At 40.7% G+C, this 18,555-nt stretch overlaps 1 protein-coding gene and 1 non-coding gene across 2 annotated transcripts in view; both read left to right on the top strand.

Annotated features, from left to right (window-relative positions):
• The window catches only part of CCDC158 (coiled-coil domain containing 158), an 85,935-nt gene that overhangs the window by 15,440 nt on the left and 51,940 nt on the right, over window positions 1-18,555 (top strand). Inside the window, 5 exon segments of the mRNA XM_047799399.1 lie at window positions 4,549-4,668; window positions 6,707-6,904; window positions 8,211-8,693; window positions 11,688-11,877; window positions 13,836-13,988. Of these exon segments, the coding sequence (XP_047655355.1) occupies window positions 4,549-4,668; window positions 6,707-6,904; window positions 8,211-8,693; window positions 11,688-11,877; window positions 13,836-13,988 (1,144 nt within the window).
• Window positions 14,608-14,714, top strand: LOC125110405 (U6 spliceosomal RNA). Its single transcript, XR_007130595.1, has one exon. It is a non-coding gene; the product is annotated as a U6 spliceosomal RNA (small nuclear RNA).

Below are 18,555 nucleotides of genomic sequence, written 5' to 3'. Positions count from 1 at the left end.
ACTTAAACCATTTTGGAACAACTAAATTTTGATTGTTTATTGACAAATTAAACCCTTTGAAAAGCCATGAACTACTGAATAAAATTTGGCTCACCTTTTTGTCTTATGCAATTTGAAATTGCTATGGCTTTCCATTGTAACGTTGCTTGGAAAAAATTACCCTTTCATAAACTGTCACCCACTGTTTGCTTATCTACATGTGCATTGTGCTAATCAACTCTAGATTTTGGGCATGGTGGGAAATTTTAACAAATACATCTAAGCAATACAAAAATTGTTTTTGTTTTTATAAACATCTATCTCTTTAGCATTGTGTAAGCATGAGCAACCAGACAAATGACTGCAAACCTTTTATATGAGTGTTTTGAGGTCGTATAGATTCAGATACAATACGATGATTATTGTTTTATTTGCTCTGATGTAAACAATGGATCACCAAGAATTTCGACAGTCTTCAACAGGCAACATTTAATGGAAATAAGAGGAGCATATTAGTTTAATTAATTTTAATCCAGATCAGTGAGACTTGTAATAAAGCATGTTGAACCTAACTGAGTTGGCACCTAGTTTATGTTAACTAGGCTCTCATAATAGTGACTCCCTTTAGTCAAGGAGCACTAAGAGATCATTAACCTGCCATGTTACTGTGGATTACTTTGGCCTGAAAGGTATCAATACATGGGGAAATACCATCGAAAACCAAGCAGGTTAACAAAAGGATTGCATTTTGCGTTCATGAAAACTTCTATTGTTATGAAGTGTTTGTGTTGAATAAATTGAATATAGAATCTAAAATACAAGATTCTTCTGTTTAATTTCTTTCATTTTCATGTACCTTGACTTTACATTGCTAAAGCTTATTAAAATTTTTAAATCTATTGTCCACTGCTTCAGTGTACATTTTAGTGTATACTGTTCAAATAACAGTAAGGAAAAATTACTTAAAAGCTGTGATTAAAAGTGAGACTTGGGGGAAAGAAACTTAAGAGGGTCCGTTGATAATATATATCAGCATCTTTTATGAGAGGCAGGCAACATTAGTATTTTCTTCTGGGGTCATATTCCTTGAGGAAAAAAGTATTTATTATTTTTAAAAACTGATGACATGGCAAGTCTGAACAAAACTTTCCCAGCCAGAATGCAGAAATTAAGAGAAAATTGGTTTAGGAAGGCAGTGTTTCTCTTCCTGTAAACAAAAGTATTTTCATATTGATGAAAATAGAAATTGTGTTTCAAAGAAGATTTTAGAGATAGCTTTTTGACATACAAAAGTGTTTTACTGTAATGTTTTTTTCTATTCTTCTCTTTCCATTTTAGGAGAACCTCCAGAATTCCCCTTTACGAATTTGGACCAGTAGAAGCTGTCACTATTGGCTCTGTAGATTTGGCTTTACTCTTAACTTTCGCTTTTTGACAACAAAAATATGTCATGATCTTGATTTTAAGTTTATTTTTCCTACTTTGAAAGACTTTGGGGCTGAATTTCATACTCAAAAGTGAAGATTTAGTAGCACTGGCTGGAGCCATATGCTCTGCGGGAAGATTCTGTGCAAACCTCTGCATAGTGCTGCCCATGCACCTCTGTGCTGACCTGCGGCATCTCTTGTTATTCCATAACTGTGTCTATCTGAGCACAGAATGCAAAAGATTCAATTTGGCATGATGGGTAATATCTAAAATCACTGTAAGATTAGAATGCAATCCCAGTACTTACTTGTTCAGTGATCCACAACAAAAAGTCGATTCATAGATGGTGAAAGGGAAAACCAGTGCTGCTATTTTTAAAAGAAAAGAAAAAGAAAAAAACCTTTATGTTATCTCAGATGTCATTATTTATTCTGGACATTTTCTTCATACTGTCTTTTACAGCTGTTTGTATCAGCTCAGCTGCTACTTCAATGGTTTTCCCTTTCACTCTCCATTTATCTTTTTGATTGATTAATTGATATAAATATTTTTATTCTAAAAAGTGAAAGGTAAAAGCAGAGCTATAGCAGTTGAGTCAGTACTGACAACTACAAAACATGTTCCTGCAGGGGTCTGGAGGAACTTCTGACACTTAGACGGAAAGATAAGAGTTCCCTCTTTTTCTTTTTCCTTTTCTTTTTTTTTTTTGTTTTTGAAATTTTGGTTTCATTAATTTTAACATCAAATGGTTATCCAGAATGTTTTAAAAAAGTGAAAACAGACATAAAGTAACAAGTCTTAATTTAGACTTTTAAAGCTCATCTGCAAATATTTTGCTCAAAGACAAATGGTTTTATGCCAGATTAGGAGTAGAAAATGTCTGTTTTAGTCATATGAGTAACTTTTCAAATTGAAAGTATTCTTGCTAAATTTGGAGTTCCCTTCATGACTCAGCAGTTGGTGAGCCGGGCTAGGATACATAAGAATGCGGGTTTGATCCCTGGCCTCGCTCACTGGGTTAAGGATCCGGTGTTGCTGTGAGCTGTGGTGTAGGTCACAGACACGGCTCAGCTCCTGCATTGCTGTGGCCGTGGTGTAGGCCGGCAGCTCTAGTTGAGATTCAGCCCCTAGCCTGGGAACTTCCATATGCCACGAGTGCGGCCCTAAAAAATCAATAAAATAAAATCAAAAAAGAAAGTGTTCTTATTAAATTTATAGCTCAAAATATAGTTTCTTTGACCATATTTTATTTCCAAAGACAGGTGGAAAATATAGAATTTCAGCTCATTAATACGGATCATCTGGTGTAAAAAAGGCTTACAGGCAGAATTGAAAGGAATTTGAAGGATCATGTAGAATACTCTTTTCAAATTATAGATGAAAAAATTATAATTTAGACTCAAATTATAGACTCCGCTTATGTGATAGAAGCTAGTTCAGAACGCAGTGTTTGACTCAGCCTGATCACATCACCTCTCTGGTCAAAAAAAGTTTCTGGGCTTTTCTTAAGTATTCCTACTGTCCTTACCGAGTGTTCTGACTTAGTCTTTCCCAGTAATAGCAGAGCTAAAGAGGTTGTATCAACTGATATTATTCAGTCATTTTTCTTCGGAGACTATCTGTGCTACAGAGGTTGAGTTGTTCTAGGGTTTTTTTCTGTCTGTGCCCCAGAGCGGCACAAGAGTCCTTACAGGATTATTAGACTCTATGAGCACATTTTTATCAGTCATCTGATGTTTTATTTTATCTAATTCCTGTGAAATAGTTTTAAAATATATAACACAAATACAAAATCAGTTTTAATATACATCCAGTGTGAATATTAAACTTTATATTCCTATAGGCTATGATACTCCTCTGTTGATAAATGTGAAACTGATAGGCCTATATTAGTATTTTCTTAAGTTACATATGTATATTTAGATAAAGATATATATATATATAACTTCTATGTATTCATTCTTAGCATTTATCAATGAGATGGTTATATATATACGTTTGTATACAATATGGTTAATAAATATGTGTTGAATTAATAAATGAAGATCTCAGATGAACTTAGTCCAATTTGGAATAGTCATCAAGGAAAAGTTAGCTTTGCTCATATGTTCTCTAAGAAGGTTTAATCCTCCAGATCAATCAGTAAGTCTTGGTAGTATATTTGGAAGCCTGTTGAATAGATGCCTAAAAAGAAATATGTAGCATTTATAGAGACATGACAGATTTCTTATTACTAGAAAGTAGATGATGAAATATTGTAGGTATCGCATTAAAGATCAGGCATCACTGCACAACACTAAGGATCAGTAGTTTTTCATCATTTTAATATTTGTGTCTAAGCTCTTCAGTTGTATAGCTGTGCTTAAATCCAAGCCCAGAATCTCCACTAACTGAGATCTTAACCTCTTAGCCTACCTGCACCTACAGTTTAAGAGCTGTAGGAACACTGTTACCAGCGATGGCCCTTCTGGCATGTGTCATAAAAATACACGGTCACACAGATCATACAGCTGCCCTGTCTGTAAGAGAAAACTACACCCATGACAGTCCTTTAAAATTGGTAGTCTCATTCCGTTTTATAGTTGGAAGAAAATGAGGATTGTAATATATAATATGTATTAAATATGTTAATATATTTAATATATGTATAATACATATATATAAACTCACCCTTTCAAAATGGAGTAACTATATAATAATGACAGCTATAAATTTGCCATTCATTCTTTTCTATTCATTGCCTTTTATTATTGAAACTGATAATGCTGAAACAAAATAGCTCTTCTCAGTACAATATAGTTCATTTCTGTAGGCTCTGCAGAATGTTATTTATGCCACATCAGGCGTCTTTAGCTACCAGATTATAAAACAGATACTCACAGAAGATAAATCTTGAATAATGTGAAAATGAGAGCAACACATTACAGACAGTGGCCAAATCAAACAGGACCAAGTATTTCATCTTAGTTTCTCTGGCTAAGTTCTATGTAGATCTTAAGTTTAGAAAACTTTGCAAAACATCACAATATTTTATTTTTGCCCCCCCCAATGATACCCTTGTCCCATCATAATACCATTTGTTTTCCAAAGACGGTATTTTCTATGACTCACTGACATAGACTGATTGTGCTTTCCTTTTAGATAGAAGAGCTGGAGAAGCAGTTAGTTCTTGCGAACTCAGAGCTAACAGAAGCACGGACAGAGCGTGATCAGTTCAGTCAGGAATCTGGAAATCTGGACGATCAACTTCAAAAGCTCTTGGTAAGGTGATGCTCTAAGATATGAATGAGATTAACTGAGAAGATTTTTTACCACAGTATTTCATAAAATTAGTTTCATTTATAAAATTAACAAATCTTAAAACATATCTGTACATATATACATGACACAATATCTAGACACGATTCCAGTTTTGCATATAAAATATAATATTTTACACTTTACCTCTTTTTTCCTAAGCAGAACTGTTATGGCTTAAAAGTTAGGTGAAGCTGATAGTCTTTCAGTTACATACTGTGTTCTGCTAAATTGAAGTAGTATTGACTTTGTTTTAAAGCCAAATTACATCCAAAATACAGACAAACTATGTATAAAGAAAATTTAAATGCAAGTTCAGGTAAAAAAAATTTAGAAAAAAAAAATAGGATTCTGTTAGTAGTGAACCAGCTTTTGTCTTCTGTTAGAGGTATTATAAGATGAGAAATTTAGGCCAGGAAGTGTTCGGTACCCTTGGTGTGATATTTATTAGAGGTACTGTAAAATAGGCTTCTCTCTCCCCCCAAACCCCATCCCTGGGCACAGTGCTCGCTGTGCTAGAGCTCCCTCTGTAGGCTACAAGGGGCTTGAGGAGCCTGCGCAAAAGGGAGAGTTTGCAGCTGTGAGACAAGCTTAAAACCTTGGGATAGTCCTTCACTTCTTTCCCTCTGATTACAGGTGCCCCAGTGTCCACACATCTCACTTAAAAAGTTCAGAGAGGGAGTTCCCATCGTGGCTCAGGGAGTTCCCATGAGGACACAGGTTCAATCCCTGGGCTTGCTCAGCAGGTTAAGGATCTGGTGTTGCTGTGAGCTGTGATGTAGTTCCCAGACATGGTTCTGATCTGGCGTTACTGTGGCTGTGGTGTAGGCCAGCAGCTGTAGCTCACATTCAACCCTCAGCCTGGGAACTTCCATATGCCTTGAGTGTGGCCCTAAAAAGAAAAAGAAAAAAAAAAAAAAAAAAGAAAGGAAGAAAAATTTCAGAGATTAAATGTCTGAAAGATCCTCAGACCTGTCCCCACCTTTTCATTCTTGCCACTGCCCTTCATCCAGGCCCCTCATTCCACCTGCAGCATGGCAGCGTCTCCTCACTCAGTTCCCACTCCAGTTTCTCCCCACTTCAGCCCAGCCTCTATTCATATTTCTAAAGTATAGCTCTGATTATCTCTCTTTTCCACTGAAAAATTACTCTCCCATAAAGTCTGACTCCCTATCTTTCGAGACCGTTCCTGACCCGGCTTCACCTTACCTCTCCAATCTTTCCTCTCCCCCCGCCACACACCCAGTGCTCCAGGCAAGCCACGGGTGCCCTTTTCTAGTCTCTTTTTGCTAATTCCTGCATCTCCAAGCTGTTCGCAAGGTCCAACTCAAATGCCACCTTAAAGCGTTTTGATCTCAGTGATTTCTCTCTGCTGTTCGTCAGCTCTGTCTCTTTAATGAAAAGCCACCTCCAGTTATTTGTGTCTGTGTGTTATCTTTCTCTTGGAGTGAGAAGCCCTCTGAAGACCTTTGTGCCTTTGTCTTTCTCTGACTAAGGAGTTTTTGCCAGCAGTGAACACTCACAGTGTATTTTTTGAGTGACTGAAGAGGGAGGTCATTCTATCCACAGCCCCATGGCTGCTCCAGGCCCAGTCCTGACTCTCTTCTGCCTTTTCTGAAGTAGAAGTCCAGCTTATTGTTACTATTCCTTTAAGCTTTTGAGCGTTTCCTTATCACAGGAGCGCACCTGATGTGATGCATAATACCTTCGTTAGAAAATTTAAAACTAAAAAAAAAAAAGGATGATTTGTAGTTTCCTTTTCATTATATAGTTTCAGGGTCTGGTCCGTTGAAATTTACTTGTAAAGCTAGAAATTACAAGTAAGCTGTTATTTTTCTAGGAAGTCATTGTTCCTAATCATACCTTTATAAAGGAGTCAGATTCCAAAAATCAAAGGCTTCTCAAATTACGTAAAAACTCCAAAGATGATGCAACGAAGAGAGGAGTTTTATTTTCATTATTGAATACCAAGGATAAAGAGAGCTTGCCTCACTTCTTGTAGGCTGATCTGCATAAGCGAGAGAAGGAGCTGAGTCTGGAGAAGGAGCAGAACAAGCGTCTGTGGGACCGGGACACAGGCAACAGCATCACCATTGACCACCTGCGGCGGGAGCTGGACGACAGGAACATGGAGGTGCAGCGCCTGGAGGCCCTTCTCAAGGCCATGAAGAGCGAGTGCCAGGGCCAGATGGAGCGGCAGGTCAGGCAGGGGGCGGCCTCTCCCAGAGCAGAGCTGTGGGGGTTCTCTGAGCGAGCTCAGAACCTGCTGCTGATTTCTGTATTTCTGACCATTTGCTGAATGTAAAACACTACGCTTTATCTCACTTTTGTCCATCATTGAGTAACGAAGCTCCCGTCCAATTGCCTATTCGTTCTCAACCTAGAAATGGGTCACCTAATGATTGCTTGTTTCAGAAAAGCATCAAACCATAGGGAGAGCTGAGGAACAGAGGGATGGAAGTTTCTGACAGAGGTTTTTTTGTTTTTGTTTTTCCTATGAAAGAGGCTTTCCCCTCCACTCCCCCCAGGCCTGTTAGGACTGATATATATGCAGGTGGGGTGCCCTCCTTTTCAGGGCACTGGTAGTGAACCCCGTGGAGGGCTCTGCTAACAGCAGTGTAGCCTCAGTCCTGCAAGAACATGGTTCCAGTGCCGGTAGTCGCCATACAGACATAAAAGCATCCCACAGGGAGTTCCCATTGTGGCTCGGTGGGTTAAGAACCCGACTAGTATCCATGAGGATGCCGCCCTGCCCCCGATCAGTGGGTTAAGGATCTGGTATTGCCTTGAGCTGTGGTATAGGTCACAGATGCATCTCAGATCTGGTGTCACTGTAGCTGTAGTGTAGGCCAGCAGCTACAGCTCTGATTCGACCCCTAGTCTGGAAATTTCCATATGCCAAGGGTGTGGCCCTAAAAAGAAAAGAAAAAAAAAAAAAAGCATCCCACAAAAAAAATAAGCTTCCCAGGATGAGAAATCAAACCAAAGGGCCAGTCTTGGTTTAGACCAGGCGGAATCATTTTCCTATTCTCTGGTGCAACCAGGATGGGAAGAAAGATGAAAGAAGTAATTGGATGTTAAAATCTTACTCTTTTCCAAACAACGACCAGAGAATATGAAAGTACGTTGGATAAAAGTCATTTTTCCCTCAGAAGCAGAATTAATGGGCTGGTTGGAAGGAAATAGGGCAGTTATCTTCAACCCTGCCATGCTTCCCCTGTTGCCATTGTCATCCTGGCTTAAATTGATAGAGAAAACAGCCCCAGGGGAAACTTGCCAAGCTCCTCCCCCTCCCAGAAAGCCACTCCGGAGAAACATTATTATTTAATTAAGGCCTCTCCACCTTGGTCTAATTAGCAGATATCAATCTCTGGTATGTATGAAGCTCTGCCAGCAAAACAATTTGAGGTCCTATCAGATTCATGATTGCATGTTCTTGAGCTAACTTGTTCTGTCTCAGATCTGTCTGCCCAAATCCACGAAATTCTCTCTTCTTTAACAATCAGATGGCAGCAATTCAGGGAAAGAATGAAAGTCTAGAGAAAGTGTCCTCCTTGACTGCCCAACTGGAATCCACCAAAGAGATGCTCCGCAAAGTAGTGGAAGAGTTGACAGCCAAGAAGATGACCCTGGAGAGCTCCGAGAGGACCGTGTCCGACCTGACAGCTTCTCTGCAGGAAAAAGAGAGGGCCATCGAGGCCACCAACTCGGAGATCCTGAAGCTGCGCTCCCGGGTGGACCTGAAGCTGCAGGAGCTGCAGCACCTGAAGAATGAGGGGGATCACCTCCGAGACGTGCAGACCGAGTGCGAGGCCCTCAAGCTGCAGATGGCAGAGAAGGACAAAGTCATCGAGATCCTGCGGCAGCAGATTGAGAACATGACCCAGCTGGTGGGCCAGCACGGCCGGACGGCTGGCGCCATGCAGGTGGAGAAGGCCCGGCTGGAGAAGGAGGTCGGCGACCGGAGGCTGGAGCTGCAGGAGCTGAAGGTCTGTGGGCTCCCTCGGCAGTCTAGCTTCAGAAATAGCTGTGTTCCTAGGAGCAAGGACGACCTGATTTACTGGACAGGGCTCCTGCAAGGAAGACTGTGGACCCTCGGAAATGGTTGGAAAATGTTTATGTCAGTGCGCATGTGTGTGTGTTTGTAAGAAAGGATCCATCTTTTGATTAGATTCCAAAAGACGTGGCTCCCAAATGGTTCAGAACTGATGATTCGGAAGAGAAAAATCAGAAAGCCCAGCTTCTTCTTGAAGCCTTTCCTGACCCACAGTTTGAAAAAGTGTTTTCTCCCTTTTCAGGCAGACCTAAATTTCATCCCCATCTCTTACCACTCAGTAATTGTAAAACACTGGACCGTTTGCTGAATGGTGGCTTCAAGGTCTGTAAACCAAAACCAAACCAAACACCAAAACAAAAAACATCTCAAAACCTTATTGGGTTACTTGAGGCTTAAATGAGAAAATATATACTGAGGACTTAGCCTGGTTCCTGGCCTGTAGAAGATGTTTAGAAAATATCAGTTCTGTTCTCCACCCGCACTTTATCACACTTTATTTGTACCTGTTCTAACCTGGATCCCGTTCTGTATCGCAGCGTGTGTGTGGGTGTGGGTGTATGTGTGTTCTTATGTGAATGCCAGTGCCTCCTCTTCCCTGTGAGACTGCAGACTTCTTCAAGCAGGTACACATCTTATTCATCTTTGCACCCCTGCCCCATGACCTTGTGCCTTGCACCCAGCAGGTGCTCAGTAAATATTTCTCAAAATTTTAAATTATTGAACTAACTTTTAAAAATTTGATTTCCTAAGCTTTATATCACCTGTATCTTCTCTAGTAACTAGTAGGAGACAAATCATATACCATTTTTTCTTTCAGTTTTATTGAGATAAAATTGACATATAGCACTGTGTAAGTTTAAGGTATACAGTGTAATTGCTTGACTTACATATATTGTGCCATGATTACCACTAAGTTAACATCCATCATCTCATATAGGTACAAAAAATAAATAAAACAATGTCTTTTCCCTTAAGATGAGAACTTCGAGGATCTACTCTGTCAGCATACAGCAGTAGTAACTGTAGTCATCACGTGGTACATTCCATCACTAGTAATGATTTAGCCTGTAACTGGAACTTTGTACCTTTTGACTACCTTCAGCCAATTCCCCCCCCCCCTCCTTTCCCTGCCTCTGAGAACCACATATCTTGAATAAACTTTGGATGGTCGTGTTTGCTCCTTCTAAAAATCAGGCCGATGGATTATTACCTATCCTATGGAGACATACAAGTTCATTGCCTAAAGAACTGGAATTTTCTAGTGCTTAAGTTTTACTTGATTATATCATAATTTTTTAAATAGCCAAAGTCACCATGAAAGAGACTTTAAAAGCCTTTAAAAGGCTTCTTGGTGGCCAGTCCTTACCATAGAAACTTTAGAATAGGTTTGTAGAACATGTTAGAGGATAAAAGCGGTTATTCAACGTTCTTGTTAAAAGAGATGGATTTCTGGTATTGTTAAGAGTATAAACAAATGCAAGACTCTTTTGAGTTTTATATTCCAGAAATTAAATAATTTGACCTTCACGAAAACCTGATGAGGTGGGTACATTTTGCAGAAGAGGAAACAGACCGTAGCTCTGCCTGAGAGCACCACTGCCTTGGGATCTGACCCTAGGCAGCGTACAAGTAAATATTATAGTGTAGTGGATCTCAATCACTTGGACTGAGAACCAGAATCAGCTGGAGAGCTTGTTAAAACACAGACCGCGTGTTTTAACCCTGGGCCCCAGCCCCAGGGTTTCCGATTCAGTTGGTCTGGGATGGGGCCTGAGAGTTAGTGTTTCTGAACAAGTCTCCATCTGATGCTGGTCTGGAGAGCACGCCCCAGAGTAGTAAGGGTTCCTGTGACTAGAGTGGCCCGTGAAGACTTCATAGAGAAGTGGGGACTTGAAATGGGTAAAACTAGGCAAAGAGGAGGAAAGAAGGCATTCCTATCTTGGGAAGGCTCAGTTTGTATTTTATCCTGGAGATGGTGTGGGAGCCATGACAGGTTTGGGGTAGAGAGGAGGAGGTGACACGAAAAAGGCAGCATTGGGGGTAGGTTGATCTGAGGAAGTTTGGATAAAGAATGCAAAAACAGATTGGAGAGGGTAGAAACTAATTTTCGCTTCCCAGATACAGAGCAGCTTCAGGCAAAGGTCAACCTAGGTGAGAAGAGCCTCACACAGATGCAAAGGCTGTGAGTTAAACACTTGAGCTTTAATACCCCATCCACGTGCATGAGCTGCCAGGTGCATGAGCTGCCTTTCCCCCCTCTCCCCCCGCTGAGAGGACAGGAGTAGCATATGCCCAGCACAGCCTGTCCCAGGAGGCCCCATTCCCTTCCCACACCCCATGACACCAGCTGGATCTAGGGTGACAGCAGGAGTGGCTTGATGAGCAGGAATCAGGGCCATATTTAGGGCCTTTCCCGCCCAAGCCCATCACAGGTGAGAGTGAGACAAGCCCACAGCGCTCCACCAGTCCTTTCTGAAACAGCCAAAAGCTTGTCATGTGTTACATTTCAAATATAGCCTTGGCCTGTGTATTTAAACTGCATTAGGGGAGTTCCCGTCGTGGCGCAGTGGTTAACGAATCCAACTAGGAACCATGAGGTGGCGGGTTCAGTCCCTGCCCTTGCCCAGTGGGTCAACGATCCGGCGTTGCCGTGAGCTGTGGTGTAGGTTGCAGACGCGGCTAGGATCCTGCGTTGCTGTGGCTCTGGCGTAGGCCGGTGGGTACAGCTCCAATTCAACCCCTAGCCTGGGAACCTCCATATGCCGCGGAAGCGGCCCAAGAAATAGCAACAACAACAACAACAAAAAGACAAAAGACAAAAAAAAAACAAAACAAAAAAATAAATAAATAAACTGCATTAGCTGGTATTGCATTTAAGGCTACATGTTTTTCTTACTCCATCCTTTGTATTTATCCCTATATTTAGATTTTGAAAGATAAAAAAGATGCAAAGATACGGGAGCTTGAGGCCAGAGTGAGTGACCTGGAGCTGGAAAAGGTGAAGCTGGTGAATGCAGGTTCTGAGCGGCTCCGTGCAGTGAAGGACATCAAACAAGAGAGAGATCATTTATTAAGTGAGGTGAAAACCAGTAGGAATGAGTTAAACAATCTTACAGGTATGTTGCTCCAGTTCAAACTCTGCTGAAACATCAGAGTGCTATGAGTGGAGTTCACTGCGGATGGTAGAACCATCACAGCAGAATGGCTCCTAATCCCACATTACAGATGTGGATAATGATGCTGCCTGGGTGGGGACGGTTCATCATGTGACATGCTGATACTGCTCTGTGCAATGCTTCCGTGGCTTGGGCTCACTCACCACTGGCTTTAGTCAGCCTTCAGGGTCCATGAGAAGGGCGAGGGAAGCGGAAACCTTGAGTCCTTTGAGTCAAGTAGCTTGATTAGGGTTAATAATGAAGCAGCACCTGTCAACAGGCTTATGCAAGCTTCTTGAAATGGAGGAATCCAAGACCTTAAATTTTAAAATGAAACTCTCCGAGTTCACCATGAGTATGCCACACACATACACACACACACCACCCCATCATTGATTCCTGAGCACATACTATGCCACAGGCCAAGACAGGCCCTAGAAACAACAGTGAGGCTCCTGACTGGTTGGGAGTCAGAGCTGGGGAAACAGTACAGTGGGTGGGACAGTGGACGAGTGCTGTATGCAGACGTGGGAGAGGATGGAGTATCAGCCTCCCATGGGAGGTGACATCTGTACCAGGTTTGATGAGAAAAAGGAATTTAGCAGGTGAAAAAGAGGTAGAAGGGCAATCCAGGTGGGGAGAACATGGTGTGCAGAGCACGAAGGCACAAATAACATGATGTGACCTCAGGAGTACTTGTGAGCACTGAGAAATGAGGCAGAGTGCGAGGCAGAGCTGGACAATGTGGAGCCAGCAAAAGGTATTGTGAGATTGATGTCACCAAATTTACATTTTAGAAGGACAGTGTCAGCAGGTGAAAAGAGGCCAGCCTAAAGGGACGAGGCCAGCCACTTAAGGAAGATTTTGCAGTGGTCCCAGGGGAAGCTGGTGAGAATTTTAACTAGGCAGTGGCAGTGAATGAGAAGAGAGGGAAGAATTAAGAATGTTTTTGGAGATTGAATCAGCAGTACTTGATGAATAGAGGGGTTGTGTGTGTTCCAGGCTTTAAATTTGCAGTGTTGGGAGAAGAGAACACCTGAGAGCCGAAAAAGCAGGACAGGAAGGCTTGAGGGCGGGAGGGCGAGATGTCCGTGTGAGACGGTTGGTCTCGGGGCCCCTGGACGTGCATGTGAAGTGTCTGGATAGGCAGTTAGAGCTCAGCACAGAGGTCTTGTCTCTGTTCCCTTTATATGTAAGCCTATCATATATCAACATCTAAATGTAAATAAGTAGCTAGTTGAGTAAGTGTGTGTCTTTTGTCTTTTAAGGGCCGAACCCATGACATATGGAGGTTCCCAGTCTAGAGGTTGAATTTGGAGCTGTAGCCACCAGCCTACACCACAGCCACAGCAACGCCAAATCCGAGCCGCCTCTTTGACCTACACCACAGCTCACGGCAACACTGGGTCCTTAACCCACTGAGCGAGGCCAGGGATTGAACCCTTGTCCTCATGGATGCTAGTCGTGTTCGTTAAACACTGAGCCGTGACAGGAACTCTGATGTGTGTATTCTTGTATGTGAATGGTGAATGTCAGGTGTTTTGATAGTTAGTGGAGATAAAAAATCAGGTAAGACACATAGCAGTCTCAAGTTACGTGGAGTGTTATGGAGACTCATCTTCCTGCTGAGGATGATTAAACCTGTTGAGGTGGATGTGATTATCCAGGAAGGTTTAAGATGAAATCCATAAGAGCCAATTACACTGGCTGGGAGAAAGCAGTGACTAATAAGTAATAAAGAGGAGGACCCACCCAAGCAGATTTAAAAGAGTCATATCCCCAGAAATACGTACATACATGTGAGTTCTGTAACAAATGATGATATAGCAAATAGAGTCCTGTGATCATGAATTACAAATAAAATATATTGTATAACAATGGGATAGAAAGGAGTAACTGTCTGTTATCACGTTGCACAGAGGACTATGAAGTCTTAAAAAGGAATTTTCGAAACAAAAGTGAAGAAATGGAAACTACGACAAATAAGCTGAAAATGCAATTAAAATCTGCACAGTCTGAGCTAGAACAAACAAGAAATACATTAAAGTCCATGGAAGGATCTGATGGTCATGGTATGCTTTAGTAGATTTTTTTCCTTTTATTTTTAATTCTCTTGTTCTAGATTTAATAAAACCCAGAACGAACACTGCCTTTCACCTCCTCCCAGTGCACATAATGTGAGAGACATACAACAGTCAGTATTATATAGCAGTAGTTCTCTTTTTTTTTTCCTGAGAGAAATTGCCATTTGCTTACTTTACTTCTGAAATATCTGCATCTTTCCTTTTCTGTAGCTATTTTAATAATTTCTAATAGACCTCAATGCCAATTAATTGTTTTTAAGGAAATGGTGATACAAGTACTGGTTACTAATCATTTTCATTCATCCCCTTATTTTTCACATGTTCATTATCTACGTAAACTGTGTGTCTGTGGCTATTTACCAGTTCCTGATTCCTTCTCTGAGATAAAAATGGGAGGGAGTCCCGGGAAACAAACTGCTCAGGGAGGAGTCCCTTCTCACCACTCTGTTCCCAGCTTGCTGCCCATAGTTATTTGGAAGGAGAAGGAAGTTGCTGTTTCATATTATTCATATCATTGTTGGTATGGCTATATTAGCTGACTGTGAGAATAAATACTTAACTAAAGTCTGCATTTTTCTATCTCTCAATATTTTTCAATGTCAAAAGAGTGCTCACTTCAGCAGCATGTGTACCAGAATTGGCATGATACTGAAAAGATAATCATGGCCCCTGCACAAAGGTGGCACACAGATTCTTGAAGCATCCGTATTTTGTGCAGTTCTAGAGGTTGAGCTCTTTCTTCCTGGTTAACACTAAGAAAACAGTGGGGCTTGGAGAGGGCCCTCAGACCCATTTGGGGTCTGTTCCCTCTTCCCCCTCCACCAGGCAGAGATCCTTGTTCTGCTCTCCAGGTTACTCCACAACTGCCCCAGTCACAGAAGTTGTTAAATTAACTAGGCAATCCTGTATTTGCTTCCAAATGTGTATTCATTGATTAAAATCATCTAAATTTTTTTCAAAATTATTAAGAGAGTTCCCGTCGTGGCGCAGTGGTTAACGAATCCGACTAGGAACCATGAGGTTGCGGGTTCGATCCCTGCCCTTGCTCAGTGGGTTAACGATCCAGCGTTGCCGTGAGCTGTGGTGTAGGTTGCAGACGCGGGCTCGGATCCCGCGTTGTTGTGGCTCTGGTGTAGGCCGGTGGCTACAGCTTCGATTAGACCCCTAGCCTGGGAACCTCCATATGCCGCGGGAGCGGCCCAAGAAATAGCAAAAAGACAAAAATATATATATATATTAAGAAAATTACCTCTGGGCCAAACATGATCCACTTAATCAGAGCAGAATTCTTGAGTGGTGAGTAAGACTTTTAATCTGTTAATAGATCGGTGTATTGTATCTGTATTAACTCTGTTTTTGACAGTTTAGCTGTAGGAACTATATCTTGTTAGCAAGAAGTTAGATCTTTCAGTCTCTGATAGTTTGATTTTAAAGAATGACACATTTTCTTTTTCTTAATGGTGTTTTCAAACCTCTTTTCTCTGCTGACTATGATAAACAACACAGGGTCTCTGAATTTCCAAGCAAGGATGAGCTTTATCTTTTCAGTGGCCTGCCATGTCCTAAGTATTCAGTGCCTACTCACTGTCTAGAACATTCTCATCCTGTCACCAGTTTCAGTAAAATAATTACATATATGCTTACATTGCCATTTTGACTATTGAAACAGTAGTGAATTCCTAGCACATGACAACCCATGAGAATGGAAATTGAATGGCTTGTTGATATCACTGGTATCTTTAAAAAAATCACTAATAATAGATGTCTTATACGGTATTTTATTTATTTATTTACTTATTTATTTATTTTTAAAATGATTTTTATTTTTTCCATTATAACTAATTTACAGTGTTCTGTCAATTTTCTACTGCACCCAGTCACACATACATGTATACATTCTTTTTTCTCGCATTATCATGCTCCATCACAAGTGACTATAGTTCCCAGTGCTATACAGCAGGATCCCATTGCTTATCCATTCCAAAGGCAATAGTTTGTATCTATTAACCCCAAATTCCCAGTCCCTCCTACTCCCTCCACCTCCCCCTTGGCAACCCCAGGTCTGTTCTCCATGTCCATAATTTTCTGTGGAAAGGTTCATTTGTGCCATATATTAGATTCCAGATATAAATGATATCATATAGTATTTGTCTTTCTCTTTCTGACTCACTTCACTTAATATGAGAGTCTCTAGTTCCATCCGTGTTGCTGCAAATGGCATTATTTTGTTCTTTTTATGACTGAGTAGTATTCCATTGTGTATACATACATCTTCTTAATCCAATCATCTGTCAATGGACATTTAGGTTGTTTCCATGTCTTGGCTACTGTGAACAGTGCTGCAGTGAACGTGCGAGTGCTTGTGTCTTTTTCAAGGAAAGTTTTGTCTGGGTATATGCCCAAGAGTGGGATTGCTGGGTCATATGGTAGTTCTATATATAGTTTTCTAAGGTACCTCCATACTGTTTTCCATAGTGGTTGTACCAATTTACATTCCCACCAACAGTGCAGGAGGGTTCCCTTTTCTCCACACCCCCTCCAGCATTTGTTATTTGTGGATTTATGAATGATGGCCATTCTGACTGGTGTGAGGTGATGCTTCATAGTAGTTTTGATTTGCATTTCTCTAATAATTAGTTATGTTGAGCATTGTTTCAAGTGTTTGTTGGCCATCTGTATATCTTCTTTGGAGAAATGTCTATTCAGGTCTTTTGCCCATTTTTCAACTGGGTTGTTGGCTTTTGTGCTATTGAGTTATATATAAGTTTGTATATTTTAGAGATTAAGCCCTTGTCAGTTGCATCATTTGAAACTATTTTCTCCCATTCTGTAAGTTGTCCTTTTGGTGTGTGTGTATGTGTGTGGTTTTTTTTGGTTTTGTTTGTTTGTTTGTTTCTAATGGTTTCCTTTGCTGTGCAAAAGCTTGTCAGTTTGATTAGGTCCCATTGGTTTATTTTTGCTTTTATTTCTGTTGCTTTGGAAGACTGACCTGAGAAAACATTTGTAAGGTTGATATCAGAGAATGTTTTGCCTATGTTCTTTTCTAGGAGTTTGATGGTATCTTATCTTACATTTAAGTCTTTAAGCCATTTTGAGTTTATTTTTGTGCATGGTGTGAGGGTGTGTTCCAGTTTCATTGATTTACATGTGGCTGTCCAGTTTTCCCAGCACCACTTATTGAAAAGACTGTCTTTTTCCCATTTTTTTTATTCTTGCCTCCTGTGTCAAAAATTAATTGACCATAGGAGTTCCTGTCGTGGCACAGTGGTTGACGGATCCGACTGGGAACCATGAGGTTGCGGGTTCAATCCCTGGCCTTGCTCAGTGGGTTAATGATCCGGTGTTGCCATGAGCTGTGGTGTGGGTTGCAGGTGCGGCTCGGATCCCGCGTTGCTGTGGCTCTGGCGTAGGCCGGCGGCTGCAGCTCTGGTTAGACCCCTAGCCTGGGAACCTCCATATGCCGTGGGAGCGGCCCAAGAAATGGCAAAAAGACAAAAAAAAAAAAATTAATTGACCATAGGTGTCTGGGTTTATTTTTGGGTTCTCTATTCTGTTCCACTGGTCTGTATGCCTGTTTTGGTACCAGTACCACACTGTCTTGATGACTGTGGCTCTGTAATATTGCCTGACTTCTGGGAGAGTTATGCCTCCTGCTTGGTTTTGTTCCTCAGGATTGCTTTGGCAATTCTGGGTCTTTTGTGGTTTCATATAAATTTTTGGATTGTTCTAGTTCTGTGAAAAATGTCATGGGTAATTTGGTAAGGATTGCATAGAATCTGTAGATTGCTTTGGGTAGTATGGCCATTTTTACAATATTAATTTTTCCAACCCAGGAGCTTGGAATATCTTTCTGTTTCTTTGCATCCACTTTAATTTCCTTGAATAATGTTTTATATTTCTCAGCATATAAGTCTTTCACCTCCTTAGTCAGGTTTATTACACCTGACTAAGGTGTAATTTTAAAAGGTATTATATTTTTTTATTCCTTTTGTAATATTTCATTGTTAGTGTACAGAAATGCAACTGATTTTTGAATGTTAATCTTATTAAATCCTGCTACTTTGCTGAATTTGTTGATCAGTTCGAGTAGTTTTTGGGTTGAGTCCTTAGGGTTTTCTATATATAGTATCAGGTCATCTGCATTATGTGATATTTTATATATGGGTTTCTAGAAAAATTATTTTAGTAAAAATTCTATACACATTTTTCATTGTATGACTCTATATTTTTGCGCGTATATTTCCTATGTGTGCAAGTATGGATTTGGTCAGTATTAGTTACTACCATTGGAGATGTGGCAGATTACAAAGGGCAATGAAATTAATTACATCATGGAATCACAAAACATCATCATATATACATTCATTTCTCAGCTCAAAATCTTTGAGTACTTGCTGAAAATTGTTATATCCCAGTATTGTGAAATCTGAAGACCTTTTCTGTGTGTGTGAATGCTTCCTTGAAACTGTCCGAGTGCCTTGGAGGAATCTTACTTGTCATCCTCTCATGTTTTCCATCAAATTATAGTCACCCCTAAAAATTTAAAAACTGTAAA

Source organism: Phacochoerus africanus, chromosome 10, assembly GCF_016906955.1.
Source record: "Phacochoerus africanus isolate WHEZ1 chromosome 10, ROS_Pafr_v1, whole genome shotgun sequence".
Lineage (NCBI taxonomy): Eukaryota > Metazoa > Chordata > Mammalia > Artiodactyla > Suidae > Phacochoerus > Phacochoerus africanus.
Note: the sequence above shows the minus strand (reverse complement) of the source record. Positions and strands in the feature narration are given on the sequence as shown.